This window comes from Silurus meridionalis, chromosome 11 (genome assembly GCF_014805685.1).
Source record: "Silurus meridionalis isolate SWU-2019-XX chromosome 11, ASM1480568v1, whole genome shotgun sequence".
Lineage (NCBI taxonomy): Eukaryota > Metazoa > Chordata > Actinopteri > Siluriformes > Siluridae > Silurus > Silurus meridionalis.
In genome coordinates, this window is record NC_060894.1 from 984263 (window position 1) to 1010275 (window position 26013).

Genomic DNA, 26013 nt, shown 5'->3' on the forward strand with positions numbered 1-26013 from the left:
TGACATTGGGAGAGGAGTTCTGTTGACAATGCAGTCACTCAAATATTAATTTATTTATATAAAAAAGGCTTCCAAAATGTCAAAAACAAATCCTGATGGCATAAATGTAACTATCCAAATAAGTTAAGTTAGATTTCAGGTATAAGATGGAAAATCACGTTATCACAAGTTCACTAAAATGGTGATCGAGAGTCAAAACGGTTGATAACTCAAGTCGAATCAAATGCTGAAAATCACCTTTAAAGTCTTAAATCCCCAGATTTCATCATTAAAACAAGCACAGGCAACACATTTGAGGACAAATCCACTTTATTTCCTCAGCATGCAGTTACAGAATGACCTTTACATTAATTTCCCATCATCAGCGTGAGCTTCGAAGCGGCTCAGACAGTCGCCAAGGCGCGAAACAGCAAACAGCAAAGATACGAACCAGCAAATCTGTTCAGTGCATCAAAATACAGTTCATATTTCTACCAAAAGATATTTCACCTTATTTATTTTAAAGAATCTCTGATAAATATCTATGTATTTAAATATATCTGATCATAAAACTGCAGTAAAAGTCCATCTATACGATGGCGGTGTCTGTATAAACTGATGGATGTGTACCATCTTTTATTTCATATACAGTTAAATCGAACAATAGATTTGCAAAGGAAATGTCTAATACAGACGTAAAAATATTCAACATCAGCTGCTGTCAGGGTCGTGTACCTCAGAAGGAAACAATTCTACATGCAGAGATCCAGAGAGGCCGTGCGATAAACTAATGATATAATAAACTAACACGGGGTACTAACACTCACTCTCTCTCTCACACACACACACACACACACACACACACACACACGATCAGGAACCACAATAAAGAACAATAATGAGTCTCATAACAGATTACTGCGTCAGCTTAATGTGTAAAAATGTCCTAATTTCTCCTGCACTTTATTTAATCCCAACTGCAGTCCACATTCAAAAAGAATGAGCCATAAACTTCATAAGATCACATACACTGTACGGCCAAAAGTATTGGGACACCAGACTCTTTCAGTTATATGTGGTTCTTCCTCAAACTGTTGGGATACTGTAGCATGAAATTTTCCCTTCACTCAAACTAGAAGACCCAAACCTGTTCCAGTATCACAATGTCCCTGTGCACAAAGCCAGCTCCATGAAGATCTGCTTTATATGGGTTTAAAAAAAGTTTAGAAGATCTCCTTCTATAAAGCTCAAATCCTACTGAACACATTTGCGATGAGGGTGAACGTTGACGGCACCACAGGAACCTCCTCCCCTGCATCAGTACCTGACTTCACAACGCCCTTGTAGCGGAATGAATCTCCACAAATCAAGTGGAACATCTTCCCAGAAGAGTGGAGACTAATGGGGAATTTGATGTTCAAAATGAAGCACATACCAGTTTTATAAAATTAGGTGTCCACAAACATGTGACTACTGTTAAGGACAAGAAATTAAAGCGTTTCTCTGGATATTGAGAGAAATTGTGATTTAAAAAAAAAAAAAAAAAAAAGTGAGCTCCAGTTAAATATAAACCATAGGGGGCAGATGATCGTGAGCACACACACACACACATCATATATCTCACACACACGGTATAAAATAATCATGAAGTCGTGACTCAGAGCCGAGCTGATCCAACACACATCATAAAAAAAAAGGATAAACGGCTAAAAGAAAAAAAAAAAAAGGTCATCTTAAACATCTGCGCAGAATAAATCAAATAATTATGTAAAAAAAAAAAAAAAAAAAAACCAGCTGAAATCAGAACCAGCCGAGGATCCAGTGTGCAGCACAGAAGCTGTTCATAAAATAAAAATTAATAATTAAAAAGCTCATGCTGAACTACAGCAGAAAACACACACACACACACACACACACATCAATTCCCTTGAATCAGCCTTGTATTGTGTTTAAAGCCTCACAGAGTTTACGATCATTTTAAGATGTCATAAAAAAGCAAAGCATTTTAAAATGTATTTTTATTTACTCTGGGGTGGGGGGGGTCATTTATTTAAACTAGAATCAAGTTTCGAAACTAGTTTTAAAAACTGGCCAAAAGATGGCAGCACAGGGCTGCACGCAGTCACAGGGAGCACCGATCTTCATAAGTCAGTGTGCCAAAAAGACTTCATCCTGTGTACATTGGGAGCTGTGCAACTGGTGCTATTCCCACCACGTACAACATCTGCTATTCTGACCACGTGCATCACACACACACACACACACACACACACGTGATCAAATTCATGACACCAATCACCATAAAAAGTGTATAGCATAATACAAAAAAAGGTGCCATTATTTTTAGGCAAAAAGCCCTACCATATGCCTGAATCCACATAACATTACAAAAACAATAAATGACCCCATTATAAATAGGAGACGTTTCCTAAACAGTGGCGTCTCACACACACACACACACACACACACACACACACACACACACACACACACACACACACACACACCTCTCTCTCGGATCTCAGCGTCGCCCGAGTCAACACGAACGAAACAATTCAGTGCACAAGACCAAAGAACAAATGACCCGTTTCAGAGGTTCTGATCTCACTCAGTGCTCCATCATCCGCGATCTTAAACAGGAAGCACAGAGTCTGCAGTTTCCTTCATTTCTTTTGAACAAAACTAAACAAAAATAAGAGAATCCTGATACAAAATACTCAGACACACAACTTCACAGAAGTCAGCAGCGACGTCGCAGTCCAACACGAGAGGGTAACACATTGGGGGGGGGGGGGGGTCGGGTGTTGATAAATGATTGATTTATCAAATAAAACAGGAACGATGAAGCAGCCGCAGGTGCAAAGCAGTAACAGGGCGCGGCCTGTCGAAGTGACGATGCTTGAACGAACATCTAACTAATACACTGTATGTACAGTAGGGGGCAGTAAAACAAGTTAAAAATCAGGAAAGCAAAATGAAGGAACGGCAGAGCAGAAACTGATCGAAAATCACCCTGATTCTAGTTTCAGATAACTCACTGAGATATTGAAACCGGATCATATTCACAAAGCGGAACCCTCGTTCATTTTTAAACTTCCGTGGCTTCAAAAATGGGAAGATTCGTTTATCTTTATTACATCGCTGCGAAAGAGGAAAAAAATGCATAGAAAACTACAATAAAACAAGCCCCGCCCACTGCATACCATCTCACACACACGCGTGCGTTAATGCTGCTGTAATAAACCAATATTAGATTTGAAAGCCATTTCAGAATAAAACAGCCACCTGATAAAGCCTCAGAGGGAGCAGGAGATAGCGTAGATCAACTCAGAGGCATGTTCACACACAGTTCATTACAAAACCTAATACAAAAAAAAAAAAATGCACTTTGTTTCATGCAGGTCAATCGACTCATGAGTACTGCACCATGACGGATGCAACGTACCCCCCCATCACACACAGTACAAATATAGAAACCTACAGGCAGGAATTATAACAGATCAAGCTCATCTAAAACGTTAATTAATATTCATAATAATACCGACAAATGAGTAATCGGAGGCCTCTGATTGGCTATAGAGTGGATTCTGATTGGCAGCTAGGTGACCTGAGATGGGGTTGTGAAAAATGCATTTGCATAAAGCTGCGCAAAAAACAAAAAAAAATTGATTTATATGGGGGAGCTTTAAAAAAATGCATAATATTTTTGAATCGTTTTTCAAAGTTTTGTCAAAAAAACCCTGGATTACATTCTTCAAACATCTCAGTACTGGAAAGACGTTCGGAATGAAACCATGGGAAACGAGTGGGTATGGAGAATAATAAACGAGCGCCGAGTTTCATGGATCAGTGCCGATTAGATTCTACACTCGGACTTTAAAAACACATTTTCTTGATTTTTAGCTTCCGTTCAAGATCATTTCGGGTCCTGGGTTCGGTCCAGCCGTGTCTCCTGAAGGTCTTAATGAACCCGTTTTCATCACCAGATTGCCCATGGTGAGACCTCCAGCATTTAGACCCCTGGGGGAGAGAGACTTCCTGTAAAATAGGGGAGAAAAAAATAAAATAAATAAAAACACCAGATCAGAAACAAGAACTTGGAGTGAACTTGAGCACGCAGGTCTGCGTTAAAGCATAAAAGGAGTGTGTCCACTAGGGGGCAGCGTGTTTATGCATTGTAATGAATAATGTTCTAATGCACTAATTAGGCATTATTAGAAACGTGCACAATTATAACGAGACATTCAATGTAGCATTCATAACGCATCATATAAAATTTGTGTTACAACAGTTTATAAAAGCATTATAACAAACAACAAAAAGGTTAACCAGGTGTGTAATGCTTCATTAAACGAGGCTCCTCTGCATAAATAAAACGCATTCCTGACTGAACACTAATGCACGTCTCACCTAAACGCCATCTTCTTCAGTAAACGAGAGTCCATCACGTGCTTAGGTAACGTCGGAACCAACCGTGAGCTTCCTGCTCCGTCACCAAACACACTGGAGAGTTGAATTTCAGACTGCGACTCCAGAGATGCCTGAGAACAAGAAAACAAAAACAATGTGAGACAGAAAATAAATGAACAGATGCTGAAAAAAAATGTAATCATTTCCCTTGAGCTTCGTCTCATCGCTCCTCAGCAACGATAGCTAGGATCTCTAATGTTCTGAGCTTTTCATAACTTACCAATAAAAATCATGAATCTAAAAATAGTTTGGTTCAAATTACTGTATTTTTCACAACATTTTCTCAACACGATCACATGACCAAGACCCTATTATGGGGTCACATTACTTTTTTTTTTTTTTTTTTTTTTTACACATAATATTGTATATAATAGATCAGATAAATAAATAAGTTAGTTATGAATTAGTATTGACCTCTGCCTGGATCTCCAATGGTTCCGTGTCCTCCATGTGTAAAGTGCACAGGTCCAGCTCAATGTCATGGTCCGGTTCACTCTCGGCTTCATCTCGACCCAGAAACTCTGCTTCAGGTTTCCCAGCAATGCTGATGGAGCTCCGTCTCTGCTCGCTGACACACACACACACACACACACACACACACACACACACACACACACACACACACACACACACACACACACACACACGTCAAAAAGGTAGACGTACTAGACATAACAGACTTTGTTTTTTCCTGCTTGCGGTTCTCAGACTAAAAACTTGTATGATTAGATCAGGTAAGAGGATCAAGTGTTTCTCCCACTCAGAATCTGCCCTAACAAGTAATCATCACTGACACCACACACACCAACACACACACCCTGCTTAAGTCCCAGGTTAGGCTTCTAATTGTAACGCGAGTTACCTGTCTAGGAACCCGGAGCGAGTTGACTCGAAGCCACACGGACTCCACCGGCACTCCCCCGGTCCGACATGAGAACTGTAATCTGCATAAATCATGTAATAAAAAAAAATAAAAAAAAAGACAAAGGCACAGAACTCACATCAGACAGCCCGTCACTTAACAACCTCTAGGTGGCGCCAGGGCTCCATTATAATTTTTTCCCATATTCTATTGAACACATTTGTTATATTATAGTAACAGTAACAAACATGCGCAGGATTTTATATTCTAAATGAATCGTTATATTAAATGTTTGATGTTATAAACAATGTAATGTATAAATATTATATATATATGAATGTAATGAGTATACTAGTCTTTTATATTCGTGCACAGAGCGCACACGCGCGCACACACCTCTGAAATTGATGAGCGTGGTGGTGGCGGCGCGGCCACGTGTCGCCGTGGCCTGGACAGGGTCGGTGGTGTGGTGGTCTGTGCGAGACGAGCGTGAAATGGCCCCCCACTTTGAGATGATGGGACCCTCACCGAACGGGATGATGGGGTCCTCGTCCTTCACACGTCTGTACGGCTCAGAAACATGCAGCCAGTGTTTACCTGTACACTCACCGTCCTGCCACAGAAAGATCCAGTGCACATCAGCAGTCAAGTCTCGCTTCTTACACATGGCTCACGTCAACATACAGCAAGATTCAAGTTTATAAACCTTCCATTATTATTAGTAATCATTTCAAAATCCAACTTTCATCCACTTGTATTAAAGCTGGATGTCTGTCGTGTTTCTACACTACAATGCAAAGATCCTACACTAAATAAGTTAATGATGGTTGCCAGATATATTTGTAACCCTCTAGCAATTGCTTAAACAAGTTTAAATAACAGTGTTATGGATTTTATTCTCATTTATTTTTAGTTATTTAGTATTGTGGGTTAGTCCTAATGTCTGTATTATAAAAATGACTGTCTCACTGTCTAAAAAAAAATGAGAAAGAATTCTTTTTTTCTAATAATTAAAATAATTTGTAATAATCTACAGTAACCACCAGAATAAAATTATTTTATAAAAGAAAAATTACAGAGAGAATGGAGAATCAGTGTGTGTGTGTGTGTGTGTGTGTGTGTGTGTATTGATTTCTCTCACCATGTGTTGGGAACAGGTATGAGAGTAAAGAGGTTCCGAGTCAAACGGACCACCGGCACCACACGACCACGGCGAGTAACGAGCCAGAGGTGCATCTGCTCCTCCACACTTACAGCTCACACACACTCCGCTGTCCACACGCTACACACACACACGAGAAGTAAATATATATTAGTCACTCAGTGACCCACATTTCCTTTCATTTATAGTTTGAAAGATTTAAATAAATAATTTTAAAACAATATTTGAGAAAAAAGATGCATAAAAAAAATACTGCTGGATAAAATATATTCATGAAATCCAATAAAAAAGTTTTCATAAAAAAATAAGGTTCAGTTCAGCCTTCACTCCAGAACATTTCAGAACACACAGCCGGGATAATCATTATATTAAAAATAATAATAATAATAATAATAATAATAATAATAAGATAATATAATTAATGCTTTTTTCCATCTGACCCAATCTCTCCTTCCTCACTGATCCAAGTGACGTGACGAGTCACTGTGTCCTAAACTTATAGCCAATCACACACACGTACTGTATAATTATAATTTTTAAATGACACATTACACTATTATTAATCTTAACATTAAAACCATTCTTTGATATTACACATTATACAATTCTATAATACATGTAATATCACCATTAATTTTTTATGTTGCATAAATAAAAAAAACAATAAAAAAACATGATCCATGAAAAATGTTCATGGATCACTTTTTGTTTAAAATTAAAAAGATTTTATCACATTAACATATATCTAGCTCCAAACCGGAGTTTCAATAAATAGTCTTTTGTTATTTATATTCGTATACTTAAATATGTGTATCAGTTTTATTTCTCATTACTGGAATAGTAAGTGTTTATTTTTTTATTAAACACCGAAACACAGAATTTCTGAGCATTTTTTTTTCCATTTGATAGAAATAAAGAATGAGAGAGAGAGAGAACAGGAGGGATGCACTCCTCCGTCTGTTTAGTTTCTACTCCCACCAACTTGCAACAGGCTGCGTTTAGAAGACGAACAGTGAGTCAGCAGGCAGGCAGCACCCCAAGAGTAGAACTGCTACTTGCTCGGATTTTATCAGTTGCTGAGCAACAGTTCTGTTTTAAATAGCCGTAACAGCACACTGTGGGATCACGACGCTCCTGCTGTCACACTCAACAACTCAAGACTTCTAATGAAACACACACACGCACACCTCGGAGCAGAGATCCACTGTAAAGACAGGGGAATGTGGTGCCGCTCGGCCCGAGCCGTGGTGCTGATGAGACCACTGCTCCTGACGGAGAGCGTAGAAATCCTCTGAGCCCAGAGCAGCTCGGCCATACACCTCCTGACACACACACACAAATGTTACACACTCACTAAAACATTTTGCGCACACACTTGTTTTGTTTTTGGGGTTTGGGTCCCAAAAACCCGATCAGATAGACAGCATTATTACTTTAATATTCCAAACTTTATATCTTAAACTAAACATAACTATTTGAACATTAAGAAAAATTGACACGATTTTTATTCACAGCAAAAAAATATATAATTTCATAGTTTCAACATTTTACTTTTCTGAGCATTTTGCTTGTTAGACTGAACGGATCTAAGCCCCACCCCCATACCTTGGTTACTGTTGCTAACTAAATTTCCAAAAAGCTAGACGCTCTCGTCAATGTTAACGTACGAATCGTTTCATTCATAGAAGGTCTTTGTATTAAATCAAATTTGGACTAAGAACAAAAAGACAATATTAAAAACGATATTACTGATATGCCATTTTTGACATTAGCAGTCAGTTTTTGCAATTTACTGACACCAGGAGTTCAAAATGTAGTAATGGAATTATTGTGAATGTATAGCATGTACAGAATCAAGCATTAACAAATAAGTAAAAAAAAAATATTTATTGTGCAATTAAACCATTGCTTATTAACGTCAGACGTTTCAGCGGCACGTACCCGCTGCAGGGCGGCTCTCCTGTTGGAGGCGCTGCAGCTATCGAGCGAGTTGAAGCGCTCCCGGAGAGGGGGATGATAAATAGACGAGTGCAGCACCTCCAGAGGGAGCGAGTTGCTCCGGCCGTCCTGCCTGTGGTACAGCTGAGGCCTCCAGAGACGCCGACTGTCGTAGACGGGAGCATAGACGCTGTGACCGTGGGGGTGAGAGTGATGGAGGGGCGGGTAAGAGGGGGAGCTGGAATACGGTGACAGGCCTAAACGAGACGGGAGGGGCGTGTCAGGGTAGGGGGGCCCAAAGAAGGCGGGGCTGAAGAGTCAGAGGCGGGGCTGGAGCGAGGGAAGCGAGGCGGGTAAGGTTTGTGAAGGCTCGGATGAACAGCATGAAAAAAGTTACCTAAAGACATAAGAGAAAAGAAGAGTTCGCCCGTTAGCCCCACCCACATTTGGTTGTGGAAGCTGTTCTCAAGGTTACCATGTAAATTAGCATAATTTGTAATGTATTTGCTAAATTATTACATACAATTTACATGAACGCATTTAACAATTCAAAACTATTACAGTCTCATGGAGGTGTGTGTGTGTGTGTGTGTATGAGAGAGAGAAAGACAGTCACCAGATGGGCAGGTTGGCAGATCATACGGAAATGGTTGTTCAGGAAAGTATGTGACCTCATGGTGACTCCTCTGCAGTAGAGAAGGTTTGAGGGGCACTGAAGTATCGGCAGGAGGTCCTGATGGTGGGCTCTTCGGAGGAGAAACCGTTTTCCTAAAAGCAAAAGAGCCAGGCACATGCTCAGCTTTCGAGTACGTTTTGTTACACTTGTTAAAAATTCAATAACAATGTCCTAGCAACCACCTGGGGCATCTAAATTACAACAATACCCACCCCAAGATAACATACCTACCACCTTAGTAACCACAAATGATACTATAACTACCCCAGCTACCGCTTAGTACCACCTGGGGCACTCTACCCCCACCCCTAACACTTCAACCATCTGGTATCCAACCTAGCAACCACCCAGAACCACAAGGGAACCAGCTGAGAAACCATACGAGACACCAAAGACGGCACCCGAGATGCTATGACTACTATCTAGGATGTCTTAGCAACCACCCAAGATACAATGAAGTCATAGTTATAAAAACTGTTTAAAAGTGAATGGCTAAATTAGTGCACACGTGTGTGTGTGTGTGTGTGTGTGTATGTATATATATATATATATATATATATATATATATATATATATATATATATATATATATATATATATATTTATAAGAAGAGAGTCTCACAGGTCTTGGCTGGCAGTCGGGAAGCCATCAGCAAGCTCCTTCATCACCTCAACCTGCTCCTGCTCTCCTCCTCTGGGCACAAGGTGAGTGGGTGAGGAGCTCTGAGAGTCAACACCCTCCTTCTCACCCACACTCATGTCTACAGCTGAAGATTTGACCACGCCCATTTTTGGCAGAAGAGACGACCTGGTTCCCGAAGCAACCTTCTTGTTCCTCATTCGGTACCTTGGAAGAAGAGAGGTGGACAGAAGAGCAGTGAGATGCTTAACATGCGGGTGTGTGTATATACATGAGACGTGGGTGTGGGTGTGAGTGTGTGTGGGTGAGTGTGAACACGAATAAAGGAAAGAGAAAAGGAAAAAAAAATGTGCTCATTACTGTTGATCGTTCTGGATGCACATGAATGTGTAGGACATGTTTATAAATAGTCGTTCCTGTGTGTGTGTGTGTGTGTGTGTGCGCTTACTTCTCCAGCTCGTCCTGGGTGTGGGCAAAGGTGCAGTTGACACCTCGTGGGCAGGTTCCTTGGAGCCGCAGGTCTCGACACATGCTGGTCTTGTATTTACTATTGGGCTGAGACTGTAACACACAATGAAATGGGAAATGAGGACAGACAGACAGACAGCATCCAAGATATAGCAGTCGACTCTAGGCTCCGCCCCCTCTGGCTACAGAAACGGGAACACATGCACACAAGGAAAAAACGAGTGCACACTGACAGTGTGTGTGGTGTTCTCAGATAAGTCAACTCGTGTGTGAGATCAGGTGAGAGAATCAAGTGTTTCTCTCATTCAGAATCTGCCCTAACGAGTAATCATCACCGACACCAAACACACATTTAGATCAAGCAAACCGTTAAAGAATATTGCGTATCGAGTCTCATCAGACGTTTCCTGACACACACTCCTGACAAATCAGATCGCAAGCTAGAAATTAACCGGGAAAAACCAACACGGAGAACATAATGAGTCTTCCCAGTCATCAAATATTTGCTACATGTCAAATAAAAAAATATTCCACGTCATGTGAAACTTCTCTGAATCTAACAGCGAAGGTAAACAACCTCCTTTTCACCTCTAGAGGCCGCTCTCGTAATCACACCGGACCTGAAGCAGGAAAAAAAATAATCGGTATAGATTTGACAATATTTCCAGCGATTGGTGCAGATTAAAACCGGTCAACCTCTACTGGCTAGGAGTCCTACAAGTGTCGCTGTCATCGTCATGGTTACATGAATTTCAGCACAAAAAATGATCCGGACAACCATTTTTTCCAGCAACCATAACCTTTAGATTAGTTTCCATACGAAAGTTATTGTGTTTACCTGAAACGTCTCGTGACTTTTTTTGCTGAAATTCTGGATGAACTCGACGAGCCCGTAGACCACCACCTTCACAGCCAACATCACAGACTCCAGCTCCTCCCATGCAGGGATCGCTGGTTCTACACATGCACACAGAAAGAAAAACGTCATTCAAGTGTCCTTACACCCCATGATGAAGATGATGTGTATACACACAAACACACACACACACACACCTAGGTTCTGGTCAATACCAGCCAGGAGTTCTAGCGGTGCTCGGAGTATGTTGAGGTTGGCTGGATCTCCGGTTCTCTGCAGAATGATAGTCAGCTCCTGCACGCTCTTCACAAAGGATTCTGGGGATTGGAGCTGGAACAAGAGCGATAAAAACAAATGGTTGATTTTTATTTGAAATTGTAATTACACGTCACATCCATAAGAGAGGGTGTTTAAGTAAACGCATAAATAAGCTTCAATTAGTCAAGAATGCAGCAGCAAGAGTCCATAATAGAACCAGGAAAAAGGACCACATCGGCCCTGTTTTAATAATTCTACACCACTCCCACTTAAATCTAGCATGGATGGAGTGTGTGTGTGTGTGGTGTTCTCAGATTATGAAACTCATGTGTGAGATCAGGTGAGAGACAAGTGTTTCTCTCATTCAGAATCTGCCCTATGAGTAATCATCACTGACACCAAGCACACACTTCATTTAATATAAAAAATAATTTCTGCTCCATTGACTAAAACATGCCAAGAGTAATAGAGAAATCATAACTAGAGGTCGACCAATTTTACTGATACCAATAGAGGGTTGGATCGCACTTCCCGATAACAGATTAATTAACTGATCATTAAAAAAAATAATACTGGATAAGTAAATACATTTTTTTTTTTTTTTTTTTTTATATATTTTTTCATTTTCAGCGAATGAGTTTTCATTTGTACATCAATGCGCAATTTTTTTTCTTAATTTTTTAATCAAGCCTGTTATCTAACGTGATTTACTGCGGCTTTACTACGTTCACATGCTTGTTTTTAATGTTTGTATTTTTATTTATGCATATATTTAATTATTATACAAAATTGCCAGAACAAACAATGCTGTATTATATATTATATTTCTTTTTTTAAGAATAGTTGTCAACTTGCCATTTGCAAAATACAATAAAAATGTTGATTTACACTGTTTGTGTTTTGTTTTTTTCACAGAAAGAAAACCCAGCATGAGTGAATTTGCTTAAAGGAGAAATCCCTTGTGCACTCCGCAACCAGCAACCACTAAACTACAAATGACTACATTAAAGATAAATAAACTCTATATGTGGCTTTTGCATTTTTTATTTTATTTTTTTTAAGTACACTTTGGAACATAAACACCACGAATTAGGGTTTTATATAGGAATAATGAGCAAAATATCTAATAAAAACTAATGATAATTCACTTCTCACGCTCTTGTAACTGTATAATTAAAACAAGACCTTTTTAGCCGCTCCAGACGAAAAAAAAAAAAAAAAAAAAAGACGCAACCCAGAAAAACTATCGGTATGGATTTTTGCAGATATCCGTTGCCTCCAGCAAACAACTAACGGTGCGGATTAATCGGCAAAACAGATGAATTGGTCGACCTCTACTCATGACAATATAATAATAAATAAATAAAAAAGTGGGCAGTACCTTGTCTATGATGGACTGCATGTGTGATTTGTGGACGAGGTCGCCGTACAGCAGAGAGGACCACTGCTCGGGAGAGATGCGTAGCCCCGCCTCCATTGCGATGTGGACGATCTGAGCGTCGTGTTCGCGCCTGAGAGCCTCGTAGGTACGGAACTCCTCCTTCAGCTGCATCAGGGATGAGTCTTCATCGCGTTTCGTCACCTGACGAGACGACGAGAAGGTTAAATATACTGATCTTATATACCACGTCTCACGGCGCGGTGTGTTCGGCATTCTCAGACTGGTAAAAACTCATGAGTGAGATCAGGTGAGAGAATCAGGTGTTTCTCCCACTCAGAATCTGCCCTATGAGTAATCATCATTGACACCAAACACACACACAAAGTCCAACTGCTGCATCAGAAACACTTCATCTTCCCCTTTTACAAGCCCACCCATAAATCTTTGGGATTGGGGTGACATTCCTGCCCTGCCAAGCGTCATGAGGTCACATCATCACACCTCGTGATGAACCCACAGCCTCTTGAACACGTAAGAACCCAACACAGATCAGATGTTTCATCACATCAATAATCTTCAGCCTGATGTAACTGGTAAATGTTATAGGATTCTAATAAAATAATCAAGACAAGGAAGCATCACTGCGCTGACCTTAAAGCAGGAAGCTCGGTAGAGAAGCTGCACCACATGGCCGATGCTCGTCTTGGAAGCCTGAGGGAACCGAGCTTCCAGCTTCTGGACCACGAAGAGCACCAGAACCTTGCGAGAGAGAGCGGAGCCGTCCTCAAGAGCCAGCAGGACGAGCTTCAGGGCGTCCTCCTGCATCGCTGAGTATAAAACACACACACAGGTGTTCAGACACAGAAGGAATCAGTACAAGAGGGTTCGTAAACCTGGTGTTCTCAGACTATAAGAACTCATTTTGTAGATCACATGGGAGAATTTTTTATCTCCCAATCAGAATCTGCCCTATGAGTAATCATCATAGACACCAAGCAAAAGAACAGACACAAAATCCAAAACGCAAGAATGAGCCACAAATAGGGTTGCAAATGTGCGGAAGATTTCCAGAAACTTTCCAAAATCTTTCCATGGGAACTTCATGTGGGGAATTTTGGAAATATTCCAAGTTGGAAACTTACCTGGAATATAGGGGACTCTTATGAGCATTAGACATTTGCGGAAATGTATATAAACCATCATTTAAGCATTTCGTTTGGTCATACGCCGACATGAATGTGAACTAATACGGATTTTTTTAATGACATTTGATTTTAATTCACATGGAACGTTTCCAGTTTAGAAAACTCTTGGAATTTTGTAACCCTAGTGACAAGGTCACAATATAGATTATAACAGGGGACAGACAGATCAGACGGAAGTGTCTGAAGATTTTGTTCACAAACATCTGGATATTTTTTTCACCAGGAGACTCCATATGTAACCAAAACAGATGTTATTTTAAACCACACCGAGACTCACCAGGTCCAAGGAACTGGCAGCCTCGTGCCCTGACGGCAGCCCACAGGTTAGCAGAGAGCTGCTGTGGGTTCTGGTGTTGCAGAATGAGCTCTGTGATGGTGCGCTCTCCCAGAGAGCGAGCCGCCCGCAGAGCTCTCACACGTCCCTCCTCCTCCACCAGCTGGCAGTTCACAAGAGTCACCAGCTTCCTCTGCATGGGCCGACTGAGAGCACTGGCACTCTGAGACACCACGCCTTTCACACAGGACACAAGAACAAGCACGTTTATTCAGGGTGCATGATACTCTTACTTTTAGTCATGGTGATGTGTATAAAAACAACAAAAAAAAAAAAAACAAACATAACTTCACATCTTCACCCATGTTTAGCTCCGCCTACTTTTTTGTGTTTAAAAATAGAGCTGCTACTGTGAATTTGAAATGTCACCAATGATTCAGACTCCATAAGAACCAACATGAACCTCCACCATTCGTCTGCAAACACTTTGATTGTTGGGACTCACAAAACCAGTCGTTTTGTTGCTTTATTTTTCATTTATTTTATTTAATAAACAAGAATTCAAACCGGCACAAACAAACTCTACACCACTTTGTCTCTGACGCACAAACACCACACACACACACACACACACACACACACACACACACAGTGGGAAACAGGAAGCGCTCTGATCTATACACACAGCCACATAACCACAAGAACAAAAGCGCACACACACACACACACACACACACACACAGCTGAAACTGATGCTTGTGCATGTACCTTTCCCCCCTGTAATGGGTTTGAGGTACAGCGCCAACTCCTCCACACACGTCCTGCACACGTCATAGTGCTGGGTATCTTCAGTGCTGCCCAGACACACACAGTGGCTTTCAGGAACCTGCACACATTCATAATAATTAATTAATAGCAAATTAATAATAATCAGCAGCTTCTTTGTGATATTTTTTGCTATTGTTCTAAACCACACTTCCAGAAAAGCATAAATCACCCCCACAATCTGCCCCAGAGAACTGCACCACAATTCTTTTTACCCGTCTCAACCAGAACTTTCCTCCCACAAACCCCACCTGTACCACAGCTCCCACCTGTTACCCCAGAAGACCAACCTGCTGTTACCGTTCATCTAGAATAGATTAGCCAGGATACAGCAAGCCCAAGAGAGAGCTAGAACCCCCGCCCTTCCGATTGATCACAAAAGCACCTTAACCACTGAACTCCCACTCCCCTGCACATCACAGAACCACTAAGAACTCCCAGAGAAACTTCCAGAGCATTGACTATCAATCCAACAATCCCAATTTACTAATCCATTCCCAGGTACAATCACATTATACCCACCTGCGAGGCCATATCCCTAACCCTTATATGCCAGAATCCTATATGTTCCATATGGAAAATCAAGCTATTATCCCCTCTAGCTTTCAGTAAACCTCAACCTTCCAGAATCACAAACCACCATCCCAAACATTCACTCGCTATTCAGGAACAGCCAACACCCATCTACTCACTAAACAAGGTAGAACTCTCACCCCAATGACAGAACACCCACAGGCCTACCCAATATGTTCAAATTCACACTTACATTCCTGGAAAATCCACTTGAGATCCTGGAACACCCAACTAGTCTCCCACTAGATATTCTGAATGTCTGTTCGAAATCACAGGAAACACCCACCTACTCCGCTTATATGACTGGATTCACAGTCACTTTCCTAAAATGTCTGGTCGGAATCCAACAGCACACACCTACTCGCCTACTATGTTGGAATTCCCACTCACTATACCAGAAAACAAGTTCAAATATGTCAGGATTTCCAATCACCATCCTACGTCTGCTACAAAATCCGAAAATAAATAAATAAATAAATAAATAAATAAATAAATAAATACAAAAAAACCCACAAACAACTATTTACTCAATACGTCTTAATTTCCCACTCATTATCCAGAACTTCTGCCTGGGATTTTGGAATGCCTACTTACTCACCAAATGTGTCAAAATTCCCAATCAGTATGCCAGAACTTCTACCTGGGATACAGGAACACCCAACCCAACACCTGGAATTCCCACTCGCTAACCAGGAAATTTTGCTTGAGATCCTGGGAAACACCCACCTACTCCCATAATGTCAGAATTCCCAATGAGTAATCCAAAATATCTGTTCGGAATCCCAGGAATCACTGAATTATCAGCTACACAAATGTGTCAGGACTTCTACACACTATCCCACAATGTCTGCTCGGGATCCAATAACACCCACCTGCTCACCTAATAGGTTGGAATTTCCACTCACTATCCCAGAAAGTTTGTTAACCCAGCCATTAGGGAGGCACAAGCCAGTGCATTCTTAGTGCCGGTCCCAAGCCCGGGTAAATGGGGAGGGTTGCGTTAGGAAGGGCATCCAGCGTAAAACATGTGCCAAATCAAATATGCGGATCACAAATGAGAATTCCATACCGGATCGGTCGAGGCCCGGGTTCACAACGACCGCCACAGGTATCGTTAGCCGACAGGGTACCGGTGGAAATTGGGCTACTGTTGGCCGAAGGAGGAGAAGGAGAGGAGGAAGACGTCTACAGAGACGGCAGGGAAAGGAGCAGTGCAGGAGAGTGGAGGTTCGGGTTGGTACTTTAAATGTTGGTACTATGACGGGTAAAGGGAGAGAGGTAGCTGATATGATGGAGAGGAGAAAGGTAGATATGCTGTGTGTTCAGGAGACCAAGTGGAAAGGGAGTAAGGTCAGGAACATTGGAGGTGTTTAAACTGTTTTATCATGGTGTGGATGGAAAGAGAAATGGTGTAGGGGTGATTCTGAAGGAAGAGTACAGTAAGAGTGTAGTGGAGGTGAAGAGAGTTTCTGATAGGGTGATGATCGTGAAGGTGGAAGTTGAAGGGATGATGATAAATGTCATCAGTGCCTATGCTCCACAAGTTGGCTGTGAGATGGAGGAGAAGGAAAGATTCTGGAGTGAATTAGATGAAGTGGTAGATGGTGTACCTAGGAAAGAACGGTTGGTGATTGGGGCAGACTTTAATGGGCATGTGGGTGAAGGAACAGAGGTGATGAGGAGGTGATGGGTAGGTATGGTTTTAAGGAGAGGAATGTGGAAGGGCAGATGGTGGTAGATTTTGCTAAAAGGATGGAAATGGCAGTGGTGAACACTTATTTTAAGAAGAAGGAGGATCATAGGGTGGCGTATAAGAGTGGAGGAAGGTGCACACAGGTGGACTATGTGCTATGCAGGAGATGCAACCTGAAGGAGATTGGAGACTGTAAGGTGTTGGCAGGGGACAGTGTAGCTAGACAGCATAGCTAGACAGCATAGGATGGTGGTCTGTAGGATGGTTTTGGAGGCGAAGAAGAAGAGGAGGAGAGTGAGGACTGAAAGAAGAATAAGATGGTGGAAACTGAAGGAGGAAGAGTGTAGTGTGAGGTTCAGGGAAGAGGTCAGAGAGAGGCTCAGTGGTGTTAAGGAGGTGTTGGATGATTGGGCAACTACTGCAGGAGTGATGAGGAGGCAGCTAGAAAAGTACTTGGTGTGACATCTGGAAATAGAAAGGAAGACAAGGAGACGTGGTGGTGGAATGAGGAAGTGCAGGAGAGCATTAGGAGAAAGAGGTTGGCAAAACAGAAGTGGGATAGACAGAGTGATGAGAAAAGTAGGCAGGAGTACAAGGAGATGCGGCAGCAGGTTAAGAGGATGTGGCGAAAGCCAAGGAAAAGGCATATGAGGAGCTGTATGAGAGGTTGGACACTAAGGAAGGAGAAAAGGATTTATACAGATTGGCCAGGCAGAGGGACCGAGCTGGAAAGGATGTACTGCAAGTTAGAGCAGTAAAGGATGGAGAGGAAATGTGTTGACTAGTGAGGAGAGTGTGTTGAGAAGGTGGAGGAGTATTTTGAGCAGCTGATGAATGAGGAAAATCAGAGAGAGAAGGTTGGATGATGTGGAGTTGGTGAAGCAGGATGTAGATAGGATTAGTAAGGAGGAAGTGAGAGCAGCGATTAAGAGGATGAAGAGTGGAAAGTCGGTTGGACCAGATGACATACGTGGAGATGTTTAGGAGAGATGGCAGTGGGTTTTGACCAGATTGTTTAACAGGATTTTGGAAGGTGAGAAGATGCCTGAGGAATGGAGAAGAGTGTGCTGGTACCGATCTTTAAGCATAAAGGAGATGTGCAGACCTGCAGTAACTACAGGGGAATTAAGTTGATCAGTCACACCATGAAGTTATGGGAAAGAGTAGTGGAAGCCAGGCTGAGAGAAGAGGTGACCATCTGTGAGCAACAGTATGGTTTCATGCCGAGGAAGAGCACCACAGATGCCTTATTTGCTTTGAGAATGTTGATGGAGAAGTATAGAGAAGGACAGAAGGAATTGCATTGTGTATTTGTGGATTTAGAGAAAGCCTCGACAGAGTGCCAAGAGAGGAGTTGTGGTATTGTATGAGGAAGTCAGGTGTGTCAGAGAAGTATGTGAGGGTGGTGCAGGACATGTATGAGGACAGTGTGACAGCAGTGAAGTGTGCAGTAGGTACGACAGACTGGTTTAGGGTGAAGGTTGGACTGCATCAAGGATCGGCCCTGAGCCCTTTTCTGTTTGCAGTGGTGATGGACAGGTTGACGGACGAGGTCAGACAGGAGTCTCCTGGACTATGATGTTTGCGGATGATATTGTGATTTGTTGTGAGAGTAGGAGCAGGTTGAGAAGAGCCTGGAGAGGTGGAGATATGCGCTGGAGAGAAGGGGAATGAAACTCAGTAGGAGTAAGACAGAATACATGTGTGTGAATGAGAGGGAGGGCAGTGGAGTGGTGCGGTTGCAGGAGAAGAGCTTCAGAAGGTGGAGGAATTCAGGTACCTGGGGTCAACAGTGCAAAGTAATGGAGAGTGTGTTAGAGAAGTGAAGAAAAGAGTGCAGGCAGGGTGGAGTGGGTGGAGAAGAGTGACAGGAGTGATTTGTGATAGTAGGGTATCTGCAAAATGAAAGGGAAAGTTTATAGGACTGTGGTGAGACCTGCGATGTTGTATGGATTAGAGACAGTGGCATTGAGTAAAAGACAGGAGGTGGAGCTGGAGGTAGCAGAGCTGAAGATGTTGAGGTTTTCGTTGGGAGTGACGAGGATGGATAAGATTAGAAATGAGTTTATTCGAGGGACAGCGCATGTAGGATGTTTTGGTGACAAGGTGAGGAGGCGAGATTGAGATGGTTTGGACATGTGCAGAGGAGGACATAAATTATATTGGTAGAAGAATGCTGAGGATGGAGCCACCAGGTAGGAGGAAAAGAGGAAGGCCAAGAAGGAGGTTCATGGATGTGGTGAGGGAAGACATGCAGGTAGTTGGTGTAAAAGAGGCAGATGTAGAGGACAGGGTGATATGGAGACGGATGATCCGCTGTGGCGACCCCTAATGAGAGCAGCCGAAAGAAGAAGAAGAAGATCCCAGAAAGTTTGTTCAGGATCCAAAAAAAAAAAAAAAAAGAGAATGAATCTGAATTCCCACTCACTATTGCAGAACCTCTGCTCAGGATTCCAAAAACCCCAACAAACTCAATAAATGTCAAAAATTCCCTATTCACTGTCCTAGAAAATACTGGGAAACACCCACCTACTTGCCTTATATGTCGGATTTCCCAAAATGTCTGTTTGGAATTCCAGGAAATACCTACTTATTAAATTGTGGGAATTCCCACTATACCAGAAAGTCACCTCATCTAATATCCCAAAACATCCACCCACATGTGTGTTATCCCAGAACCTCCAGTTATATCCATTATCCCCCCCTCCCCAACTCCTCCACAACCCCCCAATTCCACCCCTCAGCCCCGTGCTCACCTGCGCCCCCAGCAGCAGCAGCAGGGCACGGTTGATGGGCAGCAGCTCGATGTCGAGACTGATGGCGGTCTGGTCGAAAGGACAGGCTTTACGATGCAGTTTATGGAGACACGTCTTACACACGGTGTGTGAGCAGCCCAGGCTGATAGGTTTGTGTCCACCGCCGTTGAACTCGTTCAAACAGATAGGGCAGGACAGGAACTCTGTCCACTGCGCCGCCTGCACAGGCATCCTGGCACCTCCGGGGGGCGTCCACGAGCTTACAGAGATCACATGACATCCGGGTTCGACTTCTCACACACACCTGTGGAGAAACAGACACAGGGATCATACACAAGGACCAAGAAATAAAGACTGCACGAAAAAGTGGTGAAAGAGAAAAGAAAATTTGAAGAAAAGACATGGACAAGAAGAGAAAAGAAGAGAGGAAAAAATCAGAAAAGACGAAAGAGTGTGGAGGAAAAAAAACAGACTTCGGATAAAGAAAAAACGTGTATGAATTTAGACCACGTGGTGACCCTCCCCCCCTCCCCGTCGCGCGTGCACGTGGCCGCGCACCACGTGCTCCTTTCATCTCGTGGCGGCTCGCGCTTCCCGCGCGAACTAAAAACCGGTCCGTCCGTATAGAACATTTTATAAGAGTAATAATTATAGCTCGATGTAAAAAACGCCATTTTACCCATCTCTCTTTTTCCGTCTTTTATCTCCAGTGTGACATTTACCGTCATTTTTCTCTCGGTCGCGTGTCTGCACGTGAAGCGATCGAGCCTCATTCTCGTTTTCCTCTCCGCACCTGCACACGTTACGGAACCGGGCACGCGCATATCCCCCTTCTTTCCTCTGTTACACCGGGACTCGTTCTGAGTCTCTCACACACACTCACACCAAATAACGTGGTCCGGTGCTGGAGACAATCCTAATTCCCCTCACTGCTTCCTACCCACACGCCCTACTCAGTGTATACATGTCCATCCCATGCTCCCTGTTTAGGGCACTACACATCCAGTAGGAAGCGGTTTGCAGTACGGACAGTATTTCTCTTCTTCGTTTGCTGAAATGTACCGAGCACAGCGGCCCCTATCGACCCGCATGGGAACTGATATTAAAAAGCCAAATCTTGCTCTTCTTCTTCTTCATCCGTCTCCATCCCCCCCTGTCCTCTACATCTGCCTCTTTCAAACCAACTACCTGCATGTCTTCCCTCACCACATCCATAAACCTCCTCCTTGGTCTTCCTCTTTTTCTCCTTCCTGGTGGCTCCATCCTCAGCATTCTCCTACTGATATACCCCATGTCCCTCCTCTGCACATGTCCAAACCATCTCAATCTCACCTCCCTTACCTTGTCTCCAAAACGTCCCTCTAAAAAACTCATTTCTAATCCTGTTCATCGTCGTCACTCCCAACGAACATCTCAACATCTTCAGCTCTGCTACCTCCAGCTCCACCTCCTGTCTTTTACTCAAAGCCACTGTCTCTAATCCATACAACATCTCAGGTCTCACCACAGTCCTATAAACTTTCCCTTTCACTCTCACAGATACTCTTCTATCACAAATCACTCCTGCTATCACTCTTCTCCACCCACTCCACCCTGCCTGCACTCTTTTCTTCACTTCTCTTACACACTCTCCATTACTCTGCACTGTTGCATATGTGCAGGAATTCAGAGCACATGTTTGACTTAAAGAAGGAAGGAAGGATGAAAGATAGAAACATTAGTACAGCATAAGGGGAAAAGAAAACGAACAGAAACGGGGAAAGGAAAACGAGAAAAGAGCGACAGGTGAGGAGATTGGGACAGGAAAGAGATGAAAGAGTGTCTGAGGAAGAAAACTAGAAAGCTGAGGTAAAAGAGAGGGAGAGAGAAAAAGAAAAAGAATATTTTCCATACAGTTCTGTACAGAAATCTGCGAAATCATTTGCGTTTACTGTTCATTTCATGCAAATCTTAAAGCGGATCATTTTTTTCTAATCTGTAGAAAACAAACGTTGAAATAATAAACAGCACGTCATGAGAACGACTGAAACGATGTCACCAGGAAGCAGCCAGCGCCCAGCACTCGTACTTCCTCATGGACGACGGTCCAGAGAGCGAACGGAGGAATATAAAATATAATACAGAGCAAACAGACTGCAAACACTTTTATTATACCGGAAAATATCCACGTCAATATGCACACGTGAGAAATTTTCATCTGCAGTCTATAAATACACTCGATGGCCAAAAGTTTGTGGACATTGAGGCTTTTTAAACCTCACACGAGACCATAATTATTATCTTTTACATTCTTCGAGATGGATTTGAGCAGATGTTTTGTGAAAGTGTGAGAAAGCAGGTGCGATAAATGAATGACAGGCCGAGACCTGGACCATGAACGAGACACGTTTTTGTAGTTTATGTGAAACAGATTTATTTAATTCAAAATTTGAGACGATGGGAGCCGACGTGAGAAAAGGTTTGGCCATCTACTGTTTGGCCATTTGCATTTACTGTGTTTTTGGAGCACTTTCATGGAACCTCCTGACTTTATTTTGTTTCTGCTGAGAAGAAGCCTGACTCTGGATTCTACACTTTTTATTTTTAATTGTTGTAACTTGTATTTGTTGCTTCTGTTTTCAATGAACTTCGAAACATCACAAAAACTCCCCCCACATTGGCGGTTATAAGAAGCTCCACGTTTTCAGGAAGATGTTCCACTAGATTGTTGTAGAGAAGGTGAGGAGGTCTTCTGGGGTGCAGTCGGCGTTCACATTTATCGTGTTTAATAAAGTTGGAGCTCTTAAGCTGGAGATCTTCCTCATCAACTCATGGAAAGCAGATCTTCATGGAGCTGACTTTATGCACAGGAGCAGGTTTTGCGCTTCCAAAGATGTAGAGATGAAAGCGTGTGTTAGAAAGAGAAAAAAATGAAAGGTAGATAAAAAAGAAAAGAGAAGGAATGAAAGACAATGTCGAAATAAAGAAAAAGATGTGGAGGAATTTAGACCATGTGACCTCCCACCCTCCCCCCTCCCCCTCCCCAGATGTGTCCTCAGCTTTCACATGTCTTCTGGAGAAGTCTGGTGTCCGAATACTTTTGGCCATGTTTTGTTTACTGATCTGTGATCTGATAATTGAATCTCTGAATCTGCTGCATGTGGTGTTATTTTGCTGCATGATTCATAGCAGGACTGTTTTGATTGAAAAGCTTGGAGGAAAAAAGAACTAGTCACGAGGACACATCTGCTTTAGCGTGTGCGGGAGTAACGCACGCTGAGCTCATCATCACGATGCTGCGTCTCGGGTCGCATTAAACTTCAACGGCTCCAAATCTCACCCTGAGTCTGCTGAGGGTAAAAGAAAAACAAGATCAAAACCAAAAGGTGCCTTCAGGTTTCATAACAAACACGTCTGGCGTGGTTTCGAGTAACCTCCTGCTGCTGTCACGTCTTCATCCGTGTGCAAGGTGCACGTTTCTTGGGGTGGGAGGTGAAGCTCGCGGTGTGACGTGAGGTGAGAGAACTGGCGGATTAGTTCACGCCCGTTACAGCTGCAGCGACCCGTCATTACTTCTCCTTCGCCTTCCAGATTTATTTCAGCCGAGTCTGCAGAAATTATATTCGCCTTCTAACATCTGACTGCATTCTATTAATGACACAAACACGGCGTGACGTGCGGCCGCGGCGGGGTTAAAGTCGTGAACGCATTCCTCCAAAGACAAACCCCCAAACTGATTGGCCGGATTAGAACCTGAACCCTCCAGACACAGACGAGTCAGAGGGCAAGAAAAAAAAAAGGGTGGGGAGATGTCCAGATCATTTTACGGGGCTCTTAAAGTTCAACACAACAGGACTATTACCAGAACATCCTGTCCCCTAAACACACACACACACACACACACACACACACACTCCTGGTGCATGATGGGACAGCTCAGTGTCCATCACCTCACCTCGTTTTTATTTTACATTTGTTTCTCTACACATTTCTAGAGGCGTAAAATCCAGCCGTGCTGCTCTTCTGCTGCAAAAATGAACCCTTTTCCTGTTCATCTGCGGAACTTCTCAAAACACTTTCACTTTGTTAGAAAATGCTGCAAACAAACACAAAACACAAACCACTTGGACAAACTTCTCATCGTCCTGAAGACGGATATTCCCTCACCCATGCTGATTATATTTTACTACTTCACACGAAGCACACAAACGCGCGTACTGATCTTTGTTCAAAGATTATTTATTGAACGTGTTGCTATAGAAACCAAACTGAAACAAATGAGTCAACGGTGATGATCAAACTAAAAAAAATACAACAGACAAAAAGTCTCAAATTTGGTCAAATTCTTATTCTGACTAATTATTTTATAGCGATACTTTTATCAGGCGAACAAAATCGTGAAAAAAATCGAAGAAAAAACCACGTGAGAAGATCGACGATTTTGCATTGCAATATTGTAAGGGGCGGGGCTTATTTCAGATAACGAATATAAACCACCACGTGTGTAGCTACAGGAGTTTATTTGCATTTACGGGTCATGTGTAAAAAAAAACAACAAAAAAGCTGCATTAAAGCTGCAGTCTGTAATATTTACTAGTGTTTCCAGATGTGTGATTATCACATCACTGTCATTTTTTTAATGTGTTAGATGTTTATTTATTGGTCCTGGTGTCAGAACCTGCAGTAAACTCAATGTTTTTCTCTACTGATATCAACGTTGTCATTTTCTGGCCCAGAAATATGTAAGCAGAAGGTTTTATGATGTTAAATTGTTTAATTGGTACAATTTACTTTTTCCACTGTATGATGGACACTCTCTCTCTCTCTCTCTCTCTCTCTCTCACACTAGTTATTTATCCAAACGACTTGACTTCATGACATCGATCTGTTCATTAGACAATAAATCTGGAACCAGTCTTTACATCTTTATACTCTTTAATTGACTTTAATCCTCGACTGCAGCTTTAAAAATCACAAATCAACCCACTGCTTTTCTACTGAACTGATTCACTAAGTCGAGTTTCATGCAGGTGAAAGTTTGCAGTATGAGGGACACTTCCTCATGCACCACACTTATATCTAGAAGCCACACAAACACCACTGTTTAATTGATTCTCTTCGATGCAAGAAAATATTTTTAATTAATTAATTAGGGGGGCCAGTGCTTCATAATTAGATTTCACGAGTACAAACAAGGTGCAAAAGTGTTTCAAAACACCAGTGCACTGCAAAATGTTGTTACATGTTATGCATTAATTATAACATGAAATTGATTAAATGATCATTACAACTGATTAAAGAATATTGATGGGGGTTTGGATGGGGGTTTCCTCTATTCACACTTCCATGAATGCAACTATCTAACCATCAATCATGTAACCCATAAACTTCATGTCACTACACAGAGTCTGGTGCAGAATCACATCTAAACTACATTATAACAGTTTAATAAATGATAATAAATGATAATAAAAGCTGTAAATGCTGCAAAGGTGCATGCATTTATTTGGTTGCTAATATTGCATAAGAGTGCATGGGTGTAAATCATGACAGCTAAGAGAAAGAGAAAGAGAGAGAGAGAGAGAGAGAGAGAGAGAGAGAGAGAGAGAGAGAGAGGCAATGAAAGCAATGAAAACATTTCATGGTGCATCTCCAGAACTTCTTCCTCACCTCAATGCAGAGTGACAAATCATCCAGGTCTTTTCCTAAAGGCTGTAATTCCTTATCTGAGCAAACCCCAGATCCTCAGATCTTCAGAGCGAAGCAGAAGACACTTTCTCCAACGCTGAAAACTCTGCGTCTGACATCATATTAACACTCACTTGTCATTTCAAGGCAGCTGAAATGCGCGTTCCCCTCGAACGCGCGCTCCCGTGGGCTCGGCAGAGCGAGCGCTGGCGGACTCACGTATCCCTCCGCCGAGAACGTCCAACAACACCGAGCAACCCGACAAAAACCAAACAAACAAAAAAAAAAACACATCGCGATTCGATTAATGTAGAAATATCGAAGAGGAAT

General features: G+C 42.3%; 1 protein-coding gene across 1 annotated transcript; it reads right to left on the reverse strand.

The window, feature by feature from the left end:
* Positions 1 to 291: 291 nt before the first annotated feature.
* rc3h2 (ring finger and CCCH-type domains 2) lies at positions 292 to 21065 on the reverse strand. The gene is given in 20 exon segments (XM_046861403.1): positions 292 to 4017; positions 4390 to 4520; positions 4864 to 5017; positions 5312 to 5393; positions 5708 to 5924; positions 6453 to 6593; positions 7661 to 7795; positions 8415 to 8698; positions 8701 to 8808; positions 9028 to 9179; positions 9710 to 9934; positions 10176 to 10288; positions 11034 to 11152; positions 11249 to 11381; positions 12691 to 12891; positions 13342 to 13517; positions 14173 to 14406; positions 14938 to 15055; positions 20017 to 20320; positions 20739 to 21065. Coding segments are annotated over 19 exon segments (3093 nt in total). The 5' UTR covers positions 20248 to 20320; positions 20739 to 21065; the 3' UTR covers positions 292 to 3878.
* Between the last annotated feature and the right edge of the window lie 4948 nt (positions 21066 to 26013).